Here is a 22,245-nt window from a genome sequence, read left to right as displayed (position 1 = left end):
CAGTGGGTCTGTTGCTGTGTGGCTCCTGCCTTGTCTGCCTGGCTGTGCTTTCCAGGGCTGGCTTGGTCACAGCTTGCTTGCCTGCCTTTGCTGGGCTCCTGCTCCAGGTGCAGATCAGCCAGCCGTGTGCTGACAGGAGGAGTGGTTTGTCTGTACAGGATTATCAGCAAACCGCCTGTAAAAATTACAGTGCTAAATAGGTTACACCTGCTCAGGCTTGGAATTCTTTTTTTTGCTGATGTGCACCAAGATTCCATTGTCTCATGTCTCAGATCCCTCCTGCCTAGCTATTAAAGTATGGGGCTTGCTTAACTCATTTGGAATGACATTCCTAACTTTGAAAAGAGCTTTTATGGTTTCCTTTCTTAAAGTGGAGCCTTTCTTCTCCTTGAGCTTTAGAGGAAGGCCCTAACACTAATTGTTGAGTTACTCTGGGACTTCAGGGAACACCTGACACTAGGAGCAGCCAAACAGCTTCCCTGCACATGTGAAGGAGTTTTTCACACACACAGCCAATATTTGTGCTGGGTCCCTTGCTGTATTCTAAGCCTGAGGTGGTTGTTTGGAGGATGCACTAGTTTCCACCATGTTCCCCTTTCAGGTGAAGGTGGTATTATAGTTTTTTCGTGCTTTCAGGTGGACTGTGGTCACACATGGTGTCTTCCTCAGATTCCTTTCAGGCCTTTAAAGCAACCAGCTGTATATGAGGTGTTACCAAGGGTTTAGAACAAAATCTTTGATTTTGAAAGGAGACAGTAAAAAAAGACCCAGTAGGATTCTGGTTTTGCATAAGAGGCTATCATGGAAAATACACTCACTCTGTACAGAACTACAAGTTTTTTCCTTGTTTCCGTCCATCAAATATCAGCTCAAGGTGCAAAAGCTAAACAAGCTTACTTGGTACCTGAAGTGTGGTTGTTAATAACTAAGTTCTGGTTGGGCCGTGGTGGCAGCTGCCTGACCTTAACTGCTCACTAAATGTCCTATCTAGCTGTGAGCTTTGCTGCTCATGCTCAAAAGCAGGTAGATTTTTGCTCCTGTTTCAGGCCCTGTATTGGCTTTTCTCTAACAGACACAAGTGTGATTGGTAAAGGTGACCACTCATCTGCTCTTCAGTTCTAGCCACCTTGCACATACTTGTCCTTATGTTGGTGTCTTTACTTTTGCTTGAGTGTAGACTGGATTTCTACTTGATAAAAGGAAAAATAACATAACTCAGAATTTAAAAGAAATATGCTCTGGATTCAGTTATATCATTGAATTTGGAATAATAGTTATATAAAGCAATATTGTAATAGAATAATAATTATAAAGCTTAAAAACAAAATGACAAAGGCAGTGCCTTAGTGCTGGCAAGGAGCAGATTGATGGGGGTTGGGTTTTGGCTTTTTCATTTGTTCTTTTATGTCTCATGAGCAAAAAAAAAAGACTTCCATTGCAAGATCTAGCAGAGTAGCAAGGCCTCAGCTGGACAACAGGGAATTTGGCAGTCAGCCTTCTGTGGGTCAGAATTCTTATGATGTGCATTGTTTGGGCTCTGGTGTCACTATCTGAACATCTGAGTTGCTGCGAGGAGGATTTTTCAGAGGTGGTTTAGCTGTGATTTCTGGGTACGGTCCTGTTCTGTATTCCTCTGGTCATAAAAAGCACAGTGCAAATGCCAACATCCCATTAGCATTGTTGTGTCATTACAGCTGCGTGGTTAAGTGTGAGTTCATTTCTGTGAGCTCTCAGGGCTTGCATAGTGCACTTACTGTTAATATGATAAAAAATGTCTGCAGTAGAGGAGATCTGCGATTAGTTTGATGGGCAGCATGTGCTGAGGGGTCATCATCGCTTTGGCTTTCTCTGTGAAAGTTAGGGACTCATTTTCCTGATGGAGGGACCAGGAAAGCACAGAAGTCAGAGGGAGGCAATCTGTGGAGGCATCTCGGGGGGGATCTGCAGGGCTGTGATGCTTGCTTCTTCCTTGCTGCGCGTGAGGAGTGATGAGTCACCTCTGCTTTTTCCAAAGGATCTGTTCCTTTGCTGGCATAAGCTGTTGTTGATGATTTTTTTCATTTTATTTTTCCTTTTTTGACAAACCAGCAATTGATGGGTTTTGTCACCAGTGTAAGAAACAAACAATACCGATCATTATGCCGTGGAAAGGAAAATCACACAGAGATAAAGTACATTTCAACTGCAGCATCCATTTACAAAGGGTAAAATGCCAATTGAGGAGGCTTTAAATATAGTAAATACCCCTAAAGTAAACTGGGTGTATTAGTAGTGATGGAATGTTACAACTAAGCAAGGTGTAGCTCCCTACCTCAATTTACCACTTGATGCTGCACAAATACTGGCTGTGGGGGAAGATAGAAGCTTTCTTAGTGGACGTCTGCCAGGGTCAGATGTGGTTTGGATTTGTTAGTCTTCCTCTAGCACTTCGATGTGTGACAATATAAACAAGGGAGAAAAATAATTGTGGGCCAGGATATCAAGGTGAATTTTTGAGAGGAAGAATAGACTCTCTTAAGAGAGGGAGGAAGGACAAGTGTGTGTAATGACAAGGGTTAAAAAAAAAAAAAGATGATGTGAGGAATGTGCCGAAATGGAAGGATGAGAGGTTTGAGCTGAAGGGGAGGGGTATGCATTAGCGCAGAGGAAATCTCTCCTCACTGGTATGCACAGAGACATTTCCTGCCTTATGTTTTGGTTTCTTAATAGTTATCTGACTATAAAATTAACCTACATCATTTAATGGTAGTTGAATGGCAGCTAAATTAACCCACTTTCAAAATAGAGCTTACCTAGCCAGTCAGCTCTGAGACAGCCTTGTCCCCAGGCATCCAGAGCTGCAATCCACATCTCTGCCTTAACCTATTTCCCAAGCAGCCAGCCAAAGTGGTGCATCAGAAACAGGCTTTGCTGCTCAGCCCAGCAGCTGACAGAGTATGGACATGTATCAAACAGCTAATTCATATTTCACCAGGCATTCCCGTGCAAGGAGGGGTGGCGTTGGCACGTGGGGAGCGCTGCCGTTAGGACTTGTGATACTCTTTCTATTAACAATGTGGCCTTGATTATCTGAGGCCCAATTATCTGAATCTCCAGGTTATCTGAAATGGGGTCATATCCCCCAACATCTGTTAATTACACCCAGGATACCCTCTCCTCTCCAGATGTCTCCACTGGCCCCTCCCAAGCTTTGGCAGCCGGGCTGTGCTGAGTGTGGTTTGCTCTAATGAGTGCTCTACCAAGCTCCTGCATTTGGTTTTTCATATCCACGTTGGGAAAAAAACACAATCTGGAAAATTGCAGAATTTGAAATCCTTGAAGTAGGCTGTAGCTGAGCATGGCAATGTGTCTGTTGGAGCTGGGTCCAGGAAGGTCTTAGGGGAGGGTGTCCAATGCATTTGAGATTTCTTCCACCTTTCAGTGTACGTTCAGCTTCGGAAGGGAAGGTGGAATTTCTCACAGCACAATGATCCTTGTCACAAGCCCTCATTTACTGCAGATGAGTGCCCCTTCAGTGGGAGTTTGCTAGTTGTTGAACCTCTGCAGTTGCAGTGACTCCAGCAGACCTGTGTGTGCATGTCTGAAGTTTGGGAAGAGAGAGCTTTGTCCCCAGTGTGCTGCAGGACAGACGGGAACTGACAGCGATGGACGCAGAGCAGGGGAGAGGCCATACACCTGTGTCAGTTTATCTTCCTGGGATGGTCAAAGATACTCAGGGCATCCCTCCCTACTCCACAGTCCCTGTGGTTCATTCTCCCTTCTCTTAACTGGGTGCTGCTTTTTTTAAAACGTGCAAAGCCGTGAAAATCATTGTAAGAACTTTTTTTTTTTTTTTTGCCCTGCATGCTTTTGTTATCTGTCTTCTGGTGCTGTCTGTTTTTCTATCTATTCTGGTCTTCTGGTGCTATCTATCCTTTTGGAGCACCTAGCTCAGCAAAGATTCTATGTACTACCTCAGAAAGAAACAGTCATGGTAATTTTTTTTTTTCCTTAAAGGGAAGATCCCAAATGATCTTGATAATTAGAAAAATTAGCAAGGACAATTCTGGAAAAATTGTAAAATCAAAAGTTAGTATGTAGAATAGTATTTCTAACATGATAAATTTCCCTTGGTTTTAAAGCAATAGCTCAGTGGTAAAAATTTTAATTAGTCATTAAATATTATATTAAAAGTACCACAGTGATGATAAACTACTGTAGAATACAATTGGGTTTTGGGGAAGGTGGGAGTCAAGGAAGTTATGACAGGAATATAAAAAAGCAAAACTTATTTGAGGATGCTATTGGGTCTTTTAATATAAAACCAACTTTGGTTTGTTTGATTTGTATTTGGTTACAGGTGGGGAGAAGTGATTTTTAATGTTTAACTAGTTTAAAAAATAAATAAAATAAAAGACACTACTCTGAAGGGTTAAAAGTCTGAATCTGTAATGGATGTCTGTTATTTGTCCAGTCAGTTGGCTGATTGTACAACCTGGATACGTTGATGAATACATGCAGCTGACAAAAAGCCCAGCCAAACAAAAACCACCTATAACTTGTTTCTTCCTACTTTTCAGCTGAAATACAAGCTCAGTCCATCCCCATGTGCGTCACCAAGGATAGTGTAAATTCAGGGGCCTTGAGAACCTGGCAGCAATATTTCCATAGTCATTTTGGCTGTGCTTTGCACAACTTCAGCTTTTAATTTAAAGAAGGAGAGTGCTTTTTCTCCTTCCTAGCTGTTATGTGGAGCCACAGCTCTTTGCATGCTGCTTTTCTATTTTTTTCAGTGCAGTGAGAGAGAATTACTGTAGCACCCACAGAGGTGTGAAGGGGCTCATTCATCTGTGTGGGGAGTGTGAGGTGCCAGGCATATTTCTGAGGATTGAAATACAGGCATTTAAACTGGTGCATCCAGTGTCAGCCTTTTAACTGGGGCTTTGAAAGATGAGCTCCAGAAAATCTTGCTTCAGTGGCTTACACTATTGGTGCCCGTGGCTGATTTGCTCGTCCCCTTTAAGGGGACATCCCTTGTGCCAGCAGAAGGAAGCACATCCTGCACCTCTCAAGGCATGAGGTCTGTGCTGCAGCTGTGAGTGGAGATGGGTTTGAGCACAGTCAGATGGCCCCACGCCTTTCCCAGCATGTTTGCTTTTGCATGGCCATTCCAAAAGGCTGAACTGGACTGGCAGAGAACCCATTTCCCCCTTCTCCTGGGTAAGATCTCTGCATGCAGCCGTCCAGCACAGGCAAAGCAAGCCTGTCCTTGGGAAGCCACAGCACAGCCCCTTCCAAGCACACGCTTAGCATGCAGGATTCACTGCGGCCTGGGGCTGGGGTCAGCTCACCTGACTGCCAGCAGTGAGCAGGTCCCCTTTAAGAGGCTGTTCTTCCTTTGCAACCCCTCAAAAAGGCATTTCCACCCACCCTGAAAAATAAATTAAGTGGTTGAAACCAGAAGGGCTGGAGGTGCACCCAAGGGCAGTGAGATGCTGCCTCAGACCTTGGGCTCCAGGGGGCATGGTCAGTGTTTTGAGTTCAGCTGATGGAGGGCATTGCTCACCAGTTAGTCCTTCTTCTTAGTCATCCACATTTCTCAAATCTCTGCTTTTAGTCAGGTTTCCAAGACACTCCTCAGCTTGGTGGGTACTCAAGTGGTAGCTCTGATTTTGGGTGGTGCAGGGCACCTCTCTGCCGACTGGCACAAAGTCAGCTGTCTGGCAGCAGGAGAGGGAAGGGAAAGGTCATCCCTGTAAAAGTACTGAACTGGATTTTATAAGTTTGTAGCTATGTTTTGTTTCTTTTACAGAACTATAATCCTGGTGCTTAGAGTGGTCTGAAAGGAACAGAAACACTTAGCCTTGAACTTTTGTTCTGCTGCTTCTTCTTGTGCCTCTGAGGTACAAAACATACCTGTAAACTTATAATCAATCAAACCAATGTTCAAAGGCTAAAAAGGAAACCTAAAAACAGTACAGGCTTCAAGTTTAATAGTGAAAAACTTGGGGTGGGCAAGGCAGAAGATTGCAGTTGGCAATTGACAGGTTTTCAGAGACTGGCTTCCCAGGTAGGCTGGTATGAACCAGCTGATTTCTTTCTCCCATTCTTTCTTCTCCATTTGCTCACTGCCCAAATACACTATAGAAGTATATTCTATATACTTCTATATATAGTATATTTAGGGGCTGGGCTGCCCCTAAAACTTTATGGCATTCACAAGCAGAGCAAGCACAGCATCACCCTCGTACAACAGGAAGGAAGAGATATGGCAATCTCACCAGTGGGCTGGGGGCACTGCAGGAGCTGGGAAAAGCTCCTCAGGCTGTGCAGGGAGAAACACAGATAACTTGGCCCTTCCTCTCCATGCTGTAAACCCTCATCTGTGCAGCCTGTAGGTGTTACGGACTGACAAACCTCTGCCTTCCCCCAGCCCCTTCATCCCCAACCGCGTGGCCTTTGTTGGAAGCCCCAGGTCCCCTCCAGCAAGAGCTGGGGGAGGGTTGACTTTAAACTCCACTAAACAGTGGAGGCACAATGCAAACAAATGTATTGCAGCACGCAGCTATGCAAATAGCTTCAGAGCGCAGCACGTTTTCCCCAGCATTAATTGCTGCACCGCCGGGGTTGCGTAGCAACAGCTCCGCTTGTGCCTCTGACAGCTCCTGCCCCTTGATGCCTCTGACACCTTCTGTGGCAGGCAGGGAAGGGGAAGAGAACAGGGCTGCCCCAGGAAATCCAGAAGGGCTGGGAGGTAGTGAGTGATAGAATTCACTTGGGACACTGGGGTTGTCTTCTGCTGTCCCAAGGTAATGTGTGCAGTGGGGCTGGAAGGAGGGAGTTGAGGCACAGGAACAGAGGAGATCCAGCAGCTGCAGCCTTGGGAAGGCAGCATTCGAGGCTGGTGGGCAGAAAGGGCAGACCTGCCAAATCCCAGGCTCTGCAGGAAAGCTCACTGACAGGTGGGCTGTCTCTCCCATTGCAGTCAGTCCTTCTGGAGACCCCATACAGGTTTATGACTGCACCTACAGGCATAGAGGGACCCCAGATTGTCTCCCACTTGTGAATCTCCTTTTGGCTTGTGGCTTTTCCAGCCCTTGAGAGAGATGGCTCATTCCTCATGCACACCCAAACCTAGGAGAACCCTGGGCCAAGCCTTGTGGGAAGGGGTGAGTACAGGCACCAAGGAGAAGGCTGTAGGTGGGATGGGCAGCCCTGGGCTCCCTTGCTTGTCTTTCCAGTCCAGCAGCTTCTGTGGGGCTGGCCTGTATCTCCCAAAAAGCAGGACTATGCCTGCCTCTCTCTTCAGAGGCAGGACTGGCTGCCTCCTAAGAGTAATTTTTCCTCCTGTTCAAAACCATGTTCCCAGTTCCCATGCTCTGTGTTTACCAGTCAGTCTTCAGCTCCCATTGTGCTTTTGCCAGGCTGAGGAACATGTTTGCTCCCGGCATCTTGCCCTGGAAAGACACTTCAGCTCTGCAGTCACCTCACCTCTTCTCTATTCTGATAAGCCACATTAAAAAAATAGTTTCTCTGCAGCAGTTTGTACTGTCCATAAGCAACTCTGCTTAAAAATGTGGGGCACTTGATATAACTCTACTCTTACATGTGAGCAGAAACAAGCTCTTCTCCAAAACTGCCTTAAGTAGGGAGCATGTGGGCAATCCTGCATCCATCAGCTGCCTCAAAAGAGAATGCCCATGGGCATGTTTTACTTATTAGTGATAGCCAGAACAGACAGGAATAGTGGGAAATGCTGGATAGGTACCAAGGCACACAGATTAGCAGGTCCCAGGGAGCACAGAACTCTGTGTGTCTGGGAGATCTGGGGATGGAGAGGCACAGGCTGCAGCTCAGCACCCTTGGGACACAGGGACAGGAAGGACAGAGCTGGGACCTAGCCACCCTCAGAACCTTTTCACTGCAGGTGGCAGTGAAAACTCTGCCCAAAGGTTATCCTTAGACACCCAGAATAAGGTGATGCTGCCTGCAGTACCCAAACAGGGATGGACTGGAGAAGGAGCAGATGAGCTCAAGGTGAGAAGTTGCAGCCTGTCTTTGAGCTGAGGTGACATGACACCTGAATACAATGTGCCAGGTCAGCTGTGTCACTGAGTGCGAGATGGGTCTTCTAAGTAGAAAGGGCATCAAAACTTAATGGATTTATTTCCTTTATCAAGCAGGAAAAATATTTATCTGTTTTTTAAATTTATAGCTTGACAAGCTCTGTGTATCTGTGATTGTCTCCTTGGAGTACAGTAGGGCAAATGAGGTGACAATGAGCACAAAGGCCTCAGTCACACTTCAGAGGAAGAAACTAGGTGAAAGGCAAGGCAGAAATGCTGCTGGAACCTTCAGGATCAGGGAGCCAAGCCCCTCTGCCATACAAGCAGGACATGAGCCTTTCCCATCCCACACATCTCTGCAAAGCAGGCGTGACCTGCAGCTGGCTGTGCTCGGCATCACGGCTGCAAGGCAGGAAAGGACAGTGCCCAGCCATTCTGGTCCCTTCTCCCAGACCAGGGGCTCTCCACACAGGTTTGCAGCCTCCTCCTCCTCATCAGGCATCACCCAGTCTTTCCTTTCCTTTCTTGCCACCCACCCGGGCAATCGCTTTGCCGATGCCATGGATTCTTCCTTCGCAGCCATGGAGCGCAGCACCCGAAGGTGCCCCAGCAAGGAGTGATGTGGCTGTTTTGCCACCACAACCCCTTCCCACAGGCAGCATGGCAGTGGGGGGGCCAGGGCAGGACCCCACCTCTGCTGCTGTCGGTAGAAATTCAGTCTTCCCTGGGGAAGATGGCTGCTTCTCTTCCGAGCTGAGCTTGTGAGTAGGTAAGAGGAGTCACCGCCCTCTTTGCAAAGGTGGAAAAAAGATTACGCTGAGCTCTGCCTCTTCAAAAAGCCCCCTGCTTCAAGCCCAGGGGGTTGAAAGGTTTTTTTATCCCCTTTTGTTATTCAGCAGAGCGAGGGGAGGAGCTGGGCCGTGTAAGAGATCCTGGCTGACATAACCCTTCCCATACAGGGCTCTGGAGAGGGGCCAGGTTGTACCTGAGTATTTTTATTTAAACTAAGCCCAGGCGTTCCAAATTGAAAGCCATCGCAGCGCCAGGTAGGACCAGTTCAGACGATTGCTGGAGGGCGTTTTTCTCACCTGGGTGTAGTAAAGCAGTCTCCAGGTACGTTGTTTATTGCTAAGCCCGGGAGTATGTTCTGGAGGTGTTGGGACCCATTCGGCAAGCTGAGCTGGCTCAGCCTTTCCAGGTGGTTTCAGGAAAACCCTGCCTAAGAAGCCTTTAAGGAAACTGAAAGTCCCGGCTTGAGAGGCAAAGGCTCATTACGTGTAAAGCACGTTGTGCCTGGGCAAACAGGAAAGCAAGGCTGCTCAGGGCAGGCTTGGCTGCAGCCTGGCACTTCTGGGCAAAGAGAGACCTGGTCAGCCCAGAGCCTGAAGTGGCCCAGGTGTCTCTTCCTGCCCACCAGCCCTGGGAATCAGGGCACTGGAGGTGCCTCCCTGGTGCGTGTCAGTTCAAAGAAAGCAGCCAGCGAGCAGTAGGTAAGGAGCAGGTGAGGGCGGCCCAGGGTAGGCTCCGGTGTGCCTGATGCCACTGAGAGCGGCTGGCTCTGGCCACTGGCTTTCCCTTCTCCGTTTCTCTGCTGATGGCTCCTCCAAACTGGAGCTCTTCCTCCTCATTCACCTGTTGAGCCCTGTGCCTGGCAGCATGGAGAGGGAAAACCCACTCCAGATGAAGCTGCTTTTCTCCACCCTGTCCCTGAACTCTTTGATAAGCGTTGCCCCCCCTTGACCCAGCTGAGTGAGTGAGGTCTGTGTCTGATGCTGGTGGAGGGGGCAGGCAGAGAAAGGCTGTAGGGGGAGAAAGGACTTTCGTTCCTCCAGTACAAGGCCAGGAGGTGCAAAGTGCAAGTGTTGCTGCAAAGCAACCCTAGGTTACTGGAAAAGATCCTGTGTCAGGCAGTGTGGGTGCCAAGATGTGGGGCCCTCTCGGCGTGGTCAGGACTGGGTGGGAGTTGCCTGTGCTGCCGTTGGGAACAGATACCTTCTCGATAACAGCACCTGGCATGGCACTCATGATGCATTCATGCAAACAACTGGCTAATTATCCCCTAACCTCTCCACCAGTAAGTCCTAATTAATTGCCTCTGCCAAGCAGGTAACTGATAATGGCCTGGGTTTGAGCGCTAGCTGTGGCAGTGACCCTGTGCTGTAGAAGCCCACTTTTCTGCACAACCAGTGTGTGCTGACAGCCCATCAGCTGCAGCAACGCTTCATTAAGTGGCAGCTAATCAAAGGTCAGTGCCAATGGCAGGACACCGCACAGGGTGCATTGCTGCTTGCATGTCCTGCAGGCTGGGAGCTCACCAGGATTTCTGTGCTGACTACAGAAGAGGCTCAGAGCTGCTCAGTTTGGCCCCAGACCCATCTTCTGCTACTGAGGTGTAAGCAGAATTTTAAGACTTAAAGTTTAACTGAAGATCCCTGGCCTCTGGATGCCCAGCTGGGATGCTACTCTGCTCCCACCCAGCTTGGCAGTGCAGAGTGAGGGAGCAGAGGTATGCAGCCATCCTAGAAATGCTGGGCCTTCCACACCAGGTGCCATGCAGATACTAAGTCTGATTCTTTTTCGGTTTGCTTTGAACATGGTGACATGGTGCCTACACACTGGAATGTCCTAGGCAGAGATGTAATTATGAGTGCTCTGGCAGTGGCAGACAAACAAAAGTGCAGTCTGTGTCCTGCCAGCAGTGTGCACATGTAAGTGTGCATGCTGGGACTGAAGGAACACCTGCCAGCCCCAGAAAAACAGAATGCTTGATCTCACCTGGAGGTCAGGCAAGTGGTGTGCCTGACTGGGAGGAGAGGGGTTATTCTGGTTTTGCAGCATAAACTAATATTCCCTAGGACATATTACTGACTGCTTCTCTCTTTGTCTCTCTAGTGAGGATCCAGCAGAGACAATAGCAATAGACTCTAACAATCAGCCGAAGTCTCCACTGGAAAAATTTATGGTCAGACTGTGTACACATCACCAGAAGCAGTTCATTCGTGTGCTAAACGACATATACACTGAAGTACAACCAGACTCTGACGGCCAGCAGTTATCTGAATCTGAGAGCATGGAGGCCTCTACTTGTGGCTCTGGTTGTAGCCAGCGAAGCACTGAAAATCAGGATAAGGGTGCTACTTGTACTGAATCTAAGCTCCCTTCTACATTGGACCTAGGACAGTCAGGGGCTGATGGCCCCCTGCATGCTACGGGACAAGCCCTGAAGCAGCCAGTGGAACTGAAGTCTGTGGACAGAGCAGAGAACTCCAGTCCTGCTTTGAGGAGGGACTTCTGCGAGCTCCCCATCACCAGGCTTCGCTCTGCTAGTCCAAAGGATAGCCCCACCCAAGCATACCTCAGCACGTTGAACTCTTCCTCCTTGAATTTACATCATGCCACAAAGAGCCTGGAAGGGCAGCAAGCTGCTGGACATGAACAAGAAGCCGGTATCAGGAACTGTGAGGATAATAAAGAGCAGCTAGCAGGTAAGACTCTCATGGAAGGTTATATCTCAGTCAAAGTGGCAAATGTGAATGGCAGCGAGGACAGCTTAGACAGCTGTCTGGGGTCCCAAAAGAGCTCTTTTAGGGCTCTCCCAGAGGAGTCCTGGGATCCTGGCTTTGCAGTGACCCCCCCTCGCAGAGCCGACAAAGAGAACACTTTGCAATGCAGCTCAAAATCATCTTTGCACCAGGACTTAGATGCAAAAGAACAAGATGTGAGACCAAAGCAAGAAAACCACCTGCATGCCATGGCCAAGGGCAAGGCAGGCTGCCAGCTGCACCCACCCGACAAGGGCACGCTCGACAAGTCCAAAGAGGGCTGGCTGCCCACTGGCGCCGTGCCAGCCGCCCACCGGCCCCCCGGCGGGCACCCCCGCGCCAAGGCAGCCTCCCTCAGATCCTCTCGGAAGAGCAAGAAGGCATCGGGGCTGAGGATCAATGACTATGACAACCAGTGCGATGTGGTGTACATCAGCCAGCCCATCACCGAGTGCCATTTCGAGGCCCAGCGGCTGGTGTCCCGCAGGACGGCGAGGAAGAGCACCCGCGGCTATTACTTCAATGGGGAGTGCTGCGAGCTCCCCACCGTCCGCACGCTGGTTAAGGGCTCCCGGGCGGAGGAGAGGGCGAGCAGCCCGGCACTGCGAACAGAGACCCTCGTAAGTGCAAAGCCACCCCTGGTGCTCTCGGTGGAGGGGTCTGCAGGGGCAGGACGGGAGGGTGAGAAAAGGGTTTCCCTGAGGCTCCTGGCTAAAGTGGCACCAGCGAGCCGAGAAACGAAAGAGAGAGCTGAGCTGGGCTCCGTGCAGCTCCGGGATACCCGAGCACTACGGTCAAGGGAAGCTGCTGCGGCCATGCCATTCTTCTCCCTCTCTGCTCCACCCAGCCCCCAGAAAGAGGACAGCTTGGCCAGCTCACCGCCACCTGGCTCCCCTCCTGCTGAAGGAGGGGAGTCGCCTCCCCTCAGTGCCACAGTGGGAGGCACTGTCACCTGGGAGGCTGGCAGTAGCCTGGGCTCCTCTGGGGATGGCAGCAGCAGCAGGCAGGCTGCTGATATTGTTGCCTCTTCAGTCTCAAAAGCACACGGTGAGGAGGAAGGTTGTCCAGGCTCTGACATACAAACTATTCCAGACCTCCCTGCCAGTCCAGAGCCAAAGTCCTCCTCACAGCCCTCTGCTGCTACAGACACAACACCTCTGCCCTGTGATCCTGCCCAGCTTCCAGGTTCAGGGGATGCTGAGCTCTGTGGGCAGTGTCTGGCAGAGCCTTCCACATGCTCTCCATGCTCGCAGACTCCTGATGAGCCCCCTGCCACCACGGATGGGAAGAGCCCCCTGGGGCCCCCTGCCACTTTGCAGTGTGGGGATGTGAACAAAAGCATAGATGCTCAACCAGAAGCCGAATCATCGGTCATGGGTGACAGCCCTCTTGAGCAAGAGGATGCTGTGCTCATCAGCACACCCCTCCCCAAAATCTTGGAAGTAGAGGCAATGCAGAATAACAGCTCAGCTGGTGAAAAAGAGCCCACTGAAGGGGAAATGCCACCCGACCCAAACAGTTCAGACTCTGTCTCTTCCAAAGACAGTCTAGACAAGAAGCGGAAGAAAGGCAGGAGAGCACTAGTGGCATCGGACCGGTGTCTCCGAAGCCAACGATCCCCATCACCTGCTGAGGGCAGTGCTGAGGACTCTGGTTCTTCCAGCTCTGGGCAGCTTACTTGCCTTCAGATCAAACTCTCCAAGAGCCCTGGTGCTAAGCGGTTCAAGAGAGAAGTGCAGCTGGATGAGGCAGCATCCATGCACTTCCCCGATGACTGCTTCCCCAATGTGCTGCTCAAAACCAGCGAAGAGCCAGGCATTGGCCAGGCTCCAGAGAGCATCACTGGGCAGCAGCCAGGCGAGGAGAATGGTGTCACTACCAGACAAACCTATAAAAGCATCTTAGCAAAAGAGACTGCTGCAGAGGGAGAAAATTCCTCTAAAGATGACTCCTCTACTGACAGCAGCCAAAGTCAACAGTGTGAGATGCTGGAAATCAGCGTCCAGGCTGATTCTGAGAAGAAAAATATTACCCTCCCTCCAGAGAACAGTGTTCCTGCAAATGATGCTGAGCAAGTGGATGTGAAACCAGTCAATGCTAGTGCAAAGGACAAAGAGAGCTCTGACAGTGTCAGGGATCTGGGCAAGCCAGTGAACTATGAGCTGGTGACCAATTTGCCTCTGTGTCCCAGCAGCAGAGGTGGAAGCAAGCATCTTCCAGCAAAAACTGCAAAGCATAAAAAGGTTGCTCTGCAGTTTTATAACTTACGACATGCACCCTCACCTGTAGACAGTGCAAAAAAGAACACACCAGGGAAGGAGTCTATGCAAGCAATCCCCAAACTGAGGGATGAACACAGTTCAGGGAATGATGACTGCCCAACACTAGAGGATATAGACATGGCTGACAGCAAACCAAAGTTCATGGAGTGGTGTGCTGAAGAGGAAAACCAGGAGCTCATTGCCGAGTTCAATACTCAATACATGAAAATCCAGAAGGGCTGGATTCAGCTGGAGAAGGAGGTCCAGCCAACCCCCAAGGTAAAGAACAGAGCCGACAAACTGAAAGAGATTTGGAAAAGCAAGAAAAGAACACGGAAAAGCAGAGGCTCACTGGAAGTGCAGAAGCTTTCTCCTGTGCAGATGCTGTTTATGAAGGCCTTTAAGCTGTCTGACATATGCCAGTGGTTTCTGGAAACAACTGAAACCAGGTCTCTAGTGATTGTGAAGAAACTCAACACCCGTCTCCCAGGGGAGATTCCCCCCATGAAAGTCCCCATGCAGAAATATTCTTCCTCTAGTCTCTACCCCAGCTCACTACAAGCTGAACGTTTGAAAAAACATCTCAAGAAGTTCGCTGCCACTACCCCAGCTCGGAATAACCTGAAGAACCAAAAGCTTTGGGCCAAAATTCGTGAGAATGCTGATAAAGCAGAGGTTGAAGAAGCCACCACTCCCAGCCAGACGTCTCCCACTGCTGCCAGCACCAAGGAGCTGAGTGAGGACAAAACCATCCAGCCTGCCCTCAGCCTGCCCACGCAGGCCAGCACCAGGATCCTGCGCAAGTACTCCAATCTTCGGGGCAAGCTGCGAGCCCAGCAGCGCGTGGTGAAGGCAGAGAAGCGGAGTGATGGCCCAGGGGACCATCTGTCCCTGGAGAGCAAGCAGAGCCGGAAGAGTGTGTGCATCAACCCCCTGATGTCTCCAAAGCTGGCCTTGCAGATCAAAGCAGCTGCCTTTCCTGCTAAATCTCCCTCAGTGGATGGAACGGGGAAGGGGCGGAAGGGGAAAAGCAGGTCCCAAGAGGACCCCTTGCCCAAAGTCGACCTCCAGCTCAGCAAGAAGAAGAAGATGCTGAAGGAGAGCGGGAGCACCCAAGAGCGATCCAGCTCTTCCACCAAGGACAAGCTGCCTGCCAAGAAGGCTGGTAAAATAAAGCATTCAGAGGTCAGCGTGAAATCTCCCGCCACCCGAAAGCAGACTGCCATGGAGAGGAGCAATAAACTGGCCAGAAAAATGTCTCTGAAAGAGAAGAGAGTCCCGAAAAAGCAGCTGGAGAAGATGCGGCTCCCCATGCGGAAGGGCAAGGAGAACACGAGCAGACGGGCCGTGCTGCCTCCCAGTCACGAGGAGCTCTCCAAGTCCCCAAAACAGAAGCCACTGGGGGAGTCCTCCACACGGTCACAGAAGATGGCCAACAAGAAGCACAGCAGTGGGAAGACCTTGACAAGGTCCATGAAGAAGATGCAGGAGAACAGTGTGTCTCAGGGCAAGAGGAAGCTAAGGGCAAAAGTGGACTGTTCGCACAGCAAACGCTCACGACTGGACCCGAAATAGCAAAGAACCGGTAGCCATGTACAAAACTGATGTATAGTAGTAACCCTTTACCATGCATTAACTAAAGCTGCTTTTATAAGCTGTAGCAAGCCTTTAAAAATCCTCAGTTAAAGGATAAATGCCCATGATTTTAGGCATCAGCAGATGTGTCTTGGACAGAGAAGAGGTAGGTCTGTCTGGCTCTGCTGTTCAGAAGGAAGTTTCTGCAGTTTGAACGTTCCTTGGGTTCTTTTAAACTTAGAACCAGGCAGTTTTTGTTAAAAGTACAGTGCCTTATTTATCACTTTAAAAATAAAAAGAAGCTCGTCTGTGTGATTTGGAGGCTTGCGTTTTATACTTGAGGCACAAGCACTTGTACTGTAGCAGAAAGAAAACCACCTTCGTGCACATGAAGTAGCTTTTGTCAGCCTTTGGGTGCACACAAACATTTCCCTTTCTTTCAGTCCTCCTTCTGTCTGTCTTCTTAGTGGCATTTAAAGGAAAACCAAAACCATTTTGCATCGCTAAGGGAGAGAAAGGCGAGTCTGTCCATTGTCGGTTCGCTGGTAGCAGTTGCTGGTGTCTCAGGCTGTTACCTGCATGAGAATGTGAAGTAGCCACTGGTGTGTGTACTGCTGATGGCTGCCTGCTCCTCAGTGCACAGCCCGTGGCTGGGGAGGGCCCGCTCAGGATGAGGAGATGCCCTGGGGGCGCCGGGTACCAGGCTGCCACACCCACTGCTGCCAGCTGGGCGTGCTGGGCTGTGTCTGTCTTTTTTCTTGCTGGCTTCAGGGATGAACCGGTCTTGCCATGCTCTGCTTTTGGACAGACTTCCTTCTCCTATTTCCTTGTCCTTGTGGTGATTTCTGTGGTCTCTGATGGCAAAGCTTTTCTGCAATGCTTCGCTGAAGGTTGAATCTTTCCCTTTTTAAGGGCTTGAGTTCCTGATGTTGGTGCTCTGCAGGAAGGGAATCTGGCCCTCACCTTGTGCTTTTGTGCACATCTTGCCTAGTGCTCTCTGAAGCCAGGATTTGCAGTTGAAATAAGGTTGGGATAAGGGATTGGCTTGTGTTAATTTTTTACCATAATTTGCATTTCAGCCTTTTACCAGCAAGGTGCAGGAGGTTTGTCCTTGCTTGTGCCACAGAACAGGGTCATAGTGCCTGTGTTTTCTTAGAAAAACCTGTTAGAAGTGCACAGAGTGCGCGGCTGTGCTGGTTCTGCTGGGCAGAGATGACCAGCAGCTGGGGAGGGCTGTGGTCTGTGCCAGGGTAAGGTCCCTGTTCAACCATTGCATCCCCATGGCTTCACTTTCCCATTGCAGAGTCCGCTTGCAGGAATCCCAATGCCAGTCTCCTTCCAGACATAAAACAGCAGTGCCTGTCAGGGCACTGTGTGGACCCTGAGGCTGCCAGACCTTTAACAGCTGCCTTGTTGGTCCTTGCTCAGCTGCTTGTCCCTGATGAGAGCAAGGCTCTGATGCAGCCCATGAATTCAAGAGATGCTGGCCCTTGGAGCAGATGCTGGAAAAGGATTGGCTGCAAAGGGAACTGCTTTTCATAGTTGGCATTGAACCCCAGATCTCAAAGCCTGGGGGCGGGAGGTGAAAGGCAGATAATTGTGTTAAAATCTTTCATTGTACTCCTTTAGTACAGAGGATGAAACCAGGTGTTTGATTTGCACTCCCTTCACAGAACACCTCTGGCTCTCTTGGAGGTACTCCCTTTCCCAAGCATTGACACTCACAATGCTGCGGCACATTTTTCTCTTACTGTGAAATGGCTGATTAAAAAAAAAAATCCTTTGCCTTTCCTTTGAATTGTGCTAGAGTAAGTTAACTCTCTGAACAGGTAGGAAGTGATTAAATCTAGCCTGTCAGTCCCTGTACAGATTAATATGAAGTTATCTATTACTTTAATTTTTACTGCATGCATTAAATATGTCAAACATTCCATCAGAAAAGATTTAAAAGCGTTTCAAGAGAGGTGTAAGGCAGGAGGGCACTGATGGCAGTTAAGTGACTGATCTGTACCTCTTTTGCAGGGTGTCTTTCCCTCTTGCTTCTCCATCCTTACTTATGGTCCTTCTCTGGTCTCTGGCTGGGGCCCAGCCACATGGGCCCAGATTTCCTCTCCTTCCTCGGGCCAGGTGTAGGTGTGAGCACACCTCTTACCTTTGCTGCTCGTGCCATTCCCCTGCAGCAAATCCCCTCTCCCCGTCCTTCACCTTCACTCCTGAAGCGCCTGCACTGGTCACCAAGCACCTCCTTGAGGCTTTCCCTCTCTCTTCTCTCATTTTTTAGCTGCTGATAAATGGTAAATGCAGGCCTGCCTTCTGTGCTTTGGGAGCAGGAATCTCATTAGGAAAAAAAACCTATACAAAGCAAGTGGAAAGAGTCTTTCTAGATGGGGTGCTGCTGTTCCAGTGTCCTGGATGCCTTTGTGCACCCTGGGGCTTCACCAGCACAGATTGGCTGGAGCATGGCAAGATTGGGGGACAGCAGGTGTCATTGGTGCTGGAGTGGAGCAGCTTCTGGGCATCTGTCCCAGCTCAGTGTGCACTGCTTGGCTTAGGCAGTGGTGGGATCAGAACGCTGAGCTTCCCGGCAGTGTCCCTGACAGGCAGTGGTGACGTGTGCTGCTGAGGCACAGCCCCTGCTTCAGAGCAGTCTGTTACCAATAAATGTGGCTCTTACATCAAGCAAGGGATGCACAGGGAGCTGCAGATGAGCTTAATGAATGGAAGAAAATAAGCAGCATGATTTAGTACCTTATTCCACATGGACATGGAGTGTGTTTCCGTGTGCTACAGGCACAGAGTTGCCCACTGGCACTACCACAGTGCCATCCTCAGATCCACAGCCTCATTGCGCTCCTGTTCCCCTGGGCTACCCCACAGCTCCCTGCTCTACTTCTTCAGCTCTGGATTTCAAGTGCTACAACCCACAAAGCAGATCTCTTTCTGTTACTTTGGCTTTTCTTGCTGGCCACTTTCTCATCTTATTGAAACTAGTCTCCATCATGCACCCTGGTCCATGAACGAGGAGCAGCATCCTCTTAGCTCTGCACCTCCACAGATGTCCTCACTGTCCCTCTACTGCCAGCCCCCCCTCTCATTTTTCTCTCTCTGTTGTCATCAGCAGCTCTGGGTCTTCACGCTTCACATTTTCAGAATCCGTCCATCTTAATTAACCACTGGGAGGAGCTGCGTTTGCCGAGCTCAGAGTCAAAACTTATGTTGGTTCTGTAGCAAGAGCATTGGAGCCCAGGATGGCTCCTCCTACCCGTAGCTGTTAGTATCTTGTTAAGCAAGGCCAGCCCTGGAATGGGTTTCCCTGCTGACAGGGTGTGTGGTATGTACCCAAGGTGTGCACATATTTATATTCATCACTTACTCATCCCTGGCAAGGTCCTGTTTGCCACTGTTCACTCTGTGCAGTGGGGTTTCTGTAGTCACTTGCCAGCCAGTCAGGGAGGCAGATTTGCAGCAAAACTTCTCTGAAGAGCTGACCAGTCGGTGCTGATGTTTCTGACAGACTTTCTGCTGCATTGCTCATCAAGGTCCATGAGCTGTGAGAGCAGGATGAAATTGTTCCTGCTGCTCTCTTCACCCCTGTCCCTTCAGTGCTGGGGTGCCATGCAGGGCTGGACTGAGCGGGCTGGCTGTGTGCCCACACCACTTTTTGCTGGTGTGCAGATGAGCAAAGCTGCAGCCCAGCCCATGTCCCAGCTGGTCTTGTGGCCCCTCTGGAAATGCTGATGTTTCCAAAAGCTCTGCCAGCTCCTGGTAACCTCCCAGGAAATGGACATGCAATCAGTTATACTGGTGCCCTGTTTTTAAGATTTGCTGATGCACACTTTTTCTCTCCAGCTCATAAACTTTCAGCCTAACAAGTGCATTCCCAGTTGAAGGTGACTGAGAAAGCTGTGATTCCCAACCTTCCATGGGTACAGGTAGTGCCTGGGGCAGCATGGAGGTGTGGGTGACCAGGTTGGGCTCTCACCTTTCCACCATCAGCAGTCATGCCGGGGGAAGAGGGCTGAGCCCCAGCCAAGGTGTACTTGGGTCTGCATCCTTGGGCTGTATGCCTGGACAGCCAAGGAGCAAGACAGGGATAGGCTCCTCCTTGACAGGGAATGCCACTGGAGATTTTCTTGTAGCAGTAGGTTTTTTGAGCAAACCACAAGGCTATGATGTCCCCATGTCACGTGTGTTCCCCCTCCCCACCCCGTGTGTTGTAGCATCCATTTGGCCCATCCTTCAGCTTGGTGGTTGTGAAATGAATCCATCTGTTCTAAGATGTTCTCAGGAGTTCTTGTTTGTATTAAGCTCACCCTTAGGCTTAGCAGAAATCACAGTCCCCATCCTCCCTGCTCCCCTCCCCGCAGACAAGCCCTCTCTCTCACGAGCACTTCCACCTTCTCCCCGAAGGGCAGCAGAGGGCGGCTGGCGGTTTTGATTCAGGGCACGTTGGCAGCTTTGGGGCAGCCGAAGGAGCTGGGATGCAGCCGGCCAGCATTTGTGACATGGGTCTGGAGGCCAGGCGGTCCCACGGGCTGTATTGCTAGCCAATGTTTTCTAAGTCTGTTTGTAAGAGTACCTAATTTTAAAATGAAATGTGAATATATATTATGTGTAGGTGCCATGTAAGATAGTGTTGTGCTAGGCAGCAGGATGCTAACCTACTTTTTAAGCTTTTTGGGGCAGGAAAAAGCATTTTTCTCTCACTTCATGCTCACAGATCTAATATTGTAAATAGGTTTTTTAAATATTTATTTCATGGGCTTTCCACAGGTTCTCGTTGACTGGTGTGTCGGTGGGTGGGGCTGTATTGCCCAGCGTGCCGCAACCAAAGGGCTGGCGATGCGTGCGGGGATGGGATGGGATGGGATGGGATGGGGCAGGGTGGGGGGTGGTGATGGTGGTGTTCAGTTTGGATTTTTTGTCACGTCAGAGCTGAAGCATTAACTCTCTTCATCTCGTTTTGATGATGTCAGGCCTGGTTGATGGCCACGGTCCCCAGGGAGGCTGTGAGCTCCCATGGCCGGCCAGGATGGCTGTTCCCCAGGACAGGGGGCACTGCAAGCAATAAGATTTGTAGTAATAATGTCTGCTGTGATGGCAGGGGCTCTCGGGGCTCAGGGCCAGGTGGGAATAACCCTGCTCCCGCTCAGTCTAGCGTGGCTTGGGGGGGTCTCTTGACCTGGAGGTACTCAAGGAGGTGTCCCCAGGGATGCAGAAAGTGGGGGATGCTGTCACCCCCAAGGAACCCCCCAAAACCACCGGGGCAGGGTAGGTAGTTGCTGGTAGCACACTCCCACTAGTGAATTATTGCCTTTGTGGGTACGGGTGACCCAAGGGAGCTCACCGCTGTCGCTGCTAGTCCTAGGGCTGGCTCCAGAAGGTCATTTGCTCATTTGCTAATCATTCTGTAATTTTAATTCTCCTTCTAGGAGCTTTGAGGTCATTTGGTAATTTTTGCTTAAGTGGGTTTAGGTTTTTTTTTCTTTGTTAACCCCCTTTTGCCTGGAAGTGTGGCTGGCTCTGACCTTCCAGTCCAGCTGTCTGTGTGGGGCAGTATCAGCAGGATCTGCTTTTATGATGATGGGTCTCTGACTTTGGAGGATGGAGTGAGGGGTGCTGCTGGGTTCCAGCCCTGCAGGACCCTTCACCAGTCCCACACTTCCTTCACCCTTGGAACAGGTGTGTAAAAAAAGACAAACAAAAAAAAAAAAGGAAAAAAGGAAACACACAGTAATTTTTTTTCTTAGGATGTAAAACATTTGAATATTTGAATATCTCCACCCTGATGGTAAATGTTTTTCCTTCATCTGTGTCTGCTTCCCTGGGAGAGTTTTGTTTCTCTGTTTGTTTCTATATGAATTTTAGACACTGAGCTGAAATTCCTCCTGTCCGGTACTGTATGTTTGAGCCCAAGCAATGTGAACTGTACAGACCAGCAGTGGGAAGGAGGAGCTGGTGACTGCACCTGGGAGAGCCGTGGCTTGGGATGGCATTCCCAGTTGGTGTAGGGAGTGGGAAGTACTGCGCCACAAGTTGGGAAAATGAACTGTCTGCTGTGAATTCTCGGTTGGAAATGTGGAGAGGAGTTTCCATTAGATAATGTTTACATACCTCACCTGACAAACCTTTGAAAGTGTATATATAAAAAAAAGAAAGAAAATAAAATTATATTAAGTTGCTTTAAATCAATATGTATAGCTATAAGAGCTGGGTCATTTGAACTTTGAATATGTATCGATTCTCTAAATGTTGACATTTTGTGAACTCTGTGCTCCTGTCTTTTATTTCATCCTAGCCTATGAAAAAAGTTGTGTTCTTGTTCCAGGTAAAAGGTCCCTGACTCAGATCTGAACTCCTCAAGGATTCCCACCACCTTGTTTTCTTTTCTTCCTCACTGTCAGTATTCACCCTATGAGCTTTCTAAAGGTCCGTATTTTATTGCAGCTTATTAAACGTTTCTTTGATATCAATGTTTGTTTGATAAGTGTGATAAGTGGGGAAGACTGAAGGTGAGTGAGTGCACGAGGTAGAGCACCGCAGGCTGGCACCCTCCAACTGCCCCCCCTCCCTATGGAGCAGGATATAAATGCCTGTGTGTGGTTTCAGTGCTCCCATACCAGTGCCTGAGCTGTGGCAGACTTATGTTTGTGGCACCAACAGTGCAACCTCTTGGTGGTCCTGGGGACTGCTGCCCACGCCCCCTCTACCCTTCCCCAGAGAGCTACAAGTGCCCCGTTTCCCCTGGAGCCATTCCATCCCCACAGCAGGCACTGGCCCTTCAGCTTCCCACGTGCAAGACCCTGGCAGTGATGGCAGCTT

The 22,245-nt window shown here is 49.7% G+C and overlaps 1 protein-coding gene across 1 annotated transcript in view; it reads left to right on the top strand.

The window, feature by feature from the left end:
• Positions 1-21,886, top strand: part of LCOR (ligand dependent nuclear receptor corepressor) — a 60,242-nt gene extending 38,356 nt beyond the window's left edge. Inside the window, exon 6 of the mRNA XM_041415391.1 lies at positions 10,938-21,886. Coding sequence (XP_041271325.1) covers positions 10,938-15,423 — 4,486 coding nt within the window. The 3' untranslated portion in view covers positions 15,424-21,886. The remainder of the gene's footprint in view (positions 1-10,937) is intronic.
• Positions 21,887-22,245: the final 359 nt, after the last annotated feature.

Source organism: Onychostruthus taczanowskii, unplaced genomic scaffold, assembly GCF_017590055.1.
Source record: "Onychostruthus taczanowskii isolate IOZ18803 unplaced genomic scaffold, ASM1759005v1 scaffold5, whole genome shotgun sequence".
NCBI classification, from domain to species: Eukaryota; Metazoa; Chordata; class Aves; order Passeriformes; family Passeridae; genus Onychostruthus; species Onychostruthus taczanowskii.
This window is presented reverse-complemented; position numbering and strand designations above follow the sequence as displayed.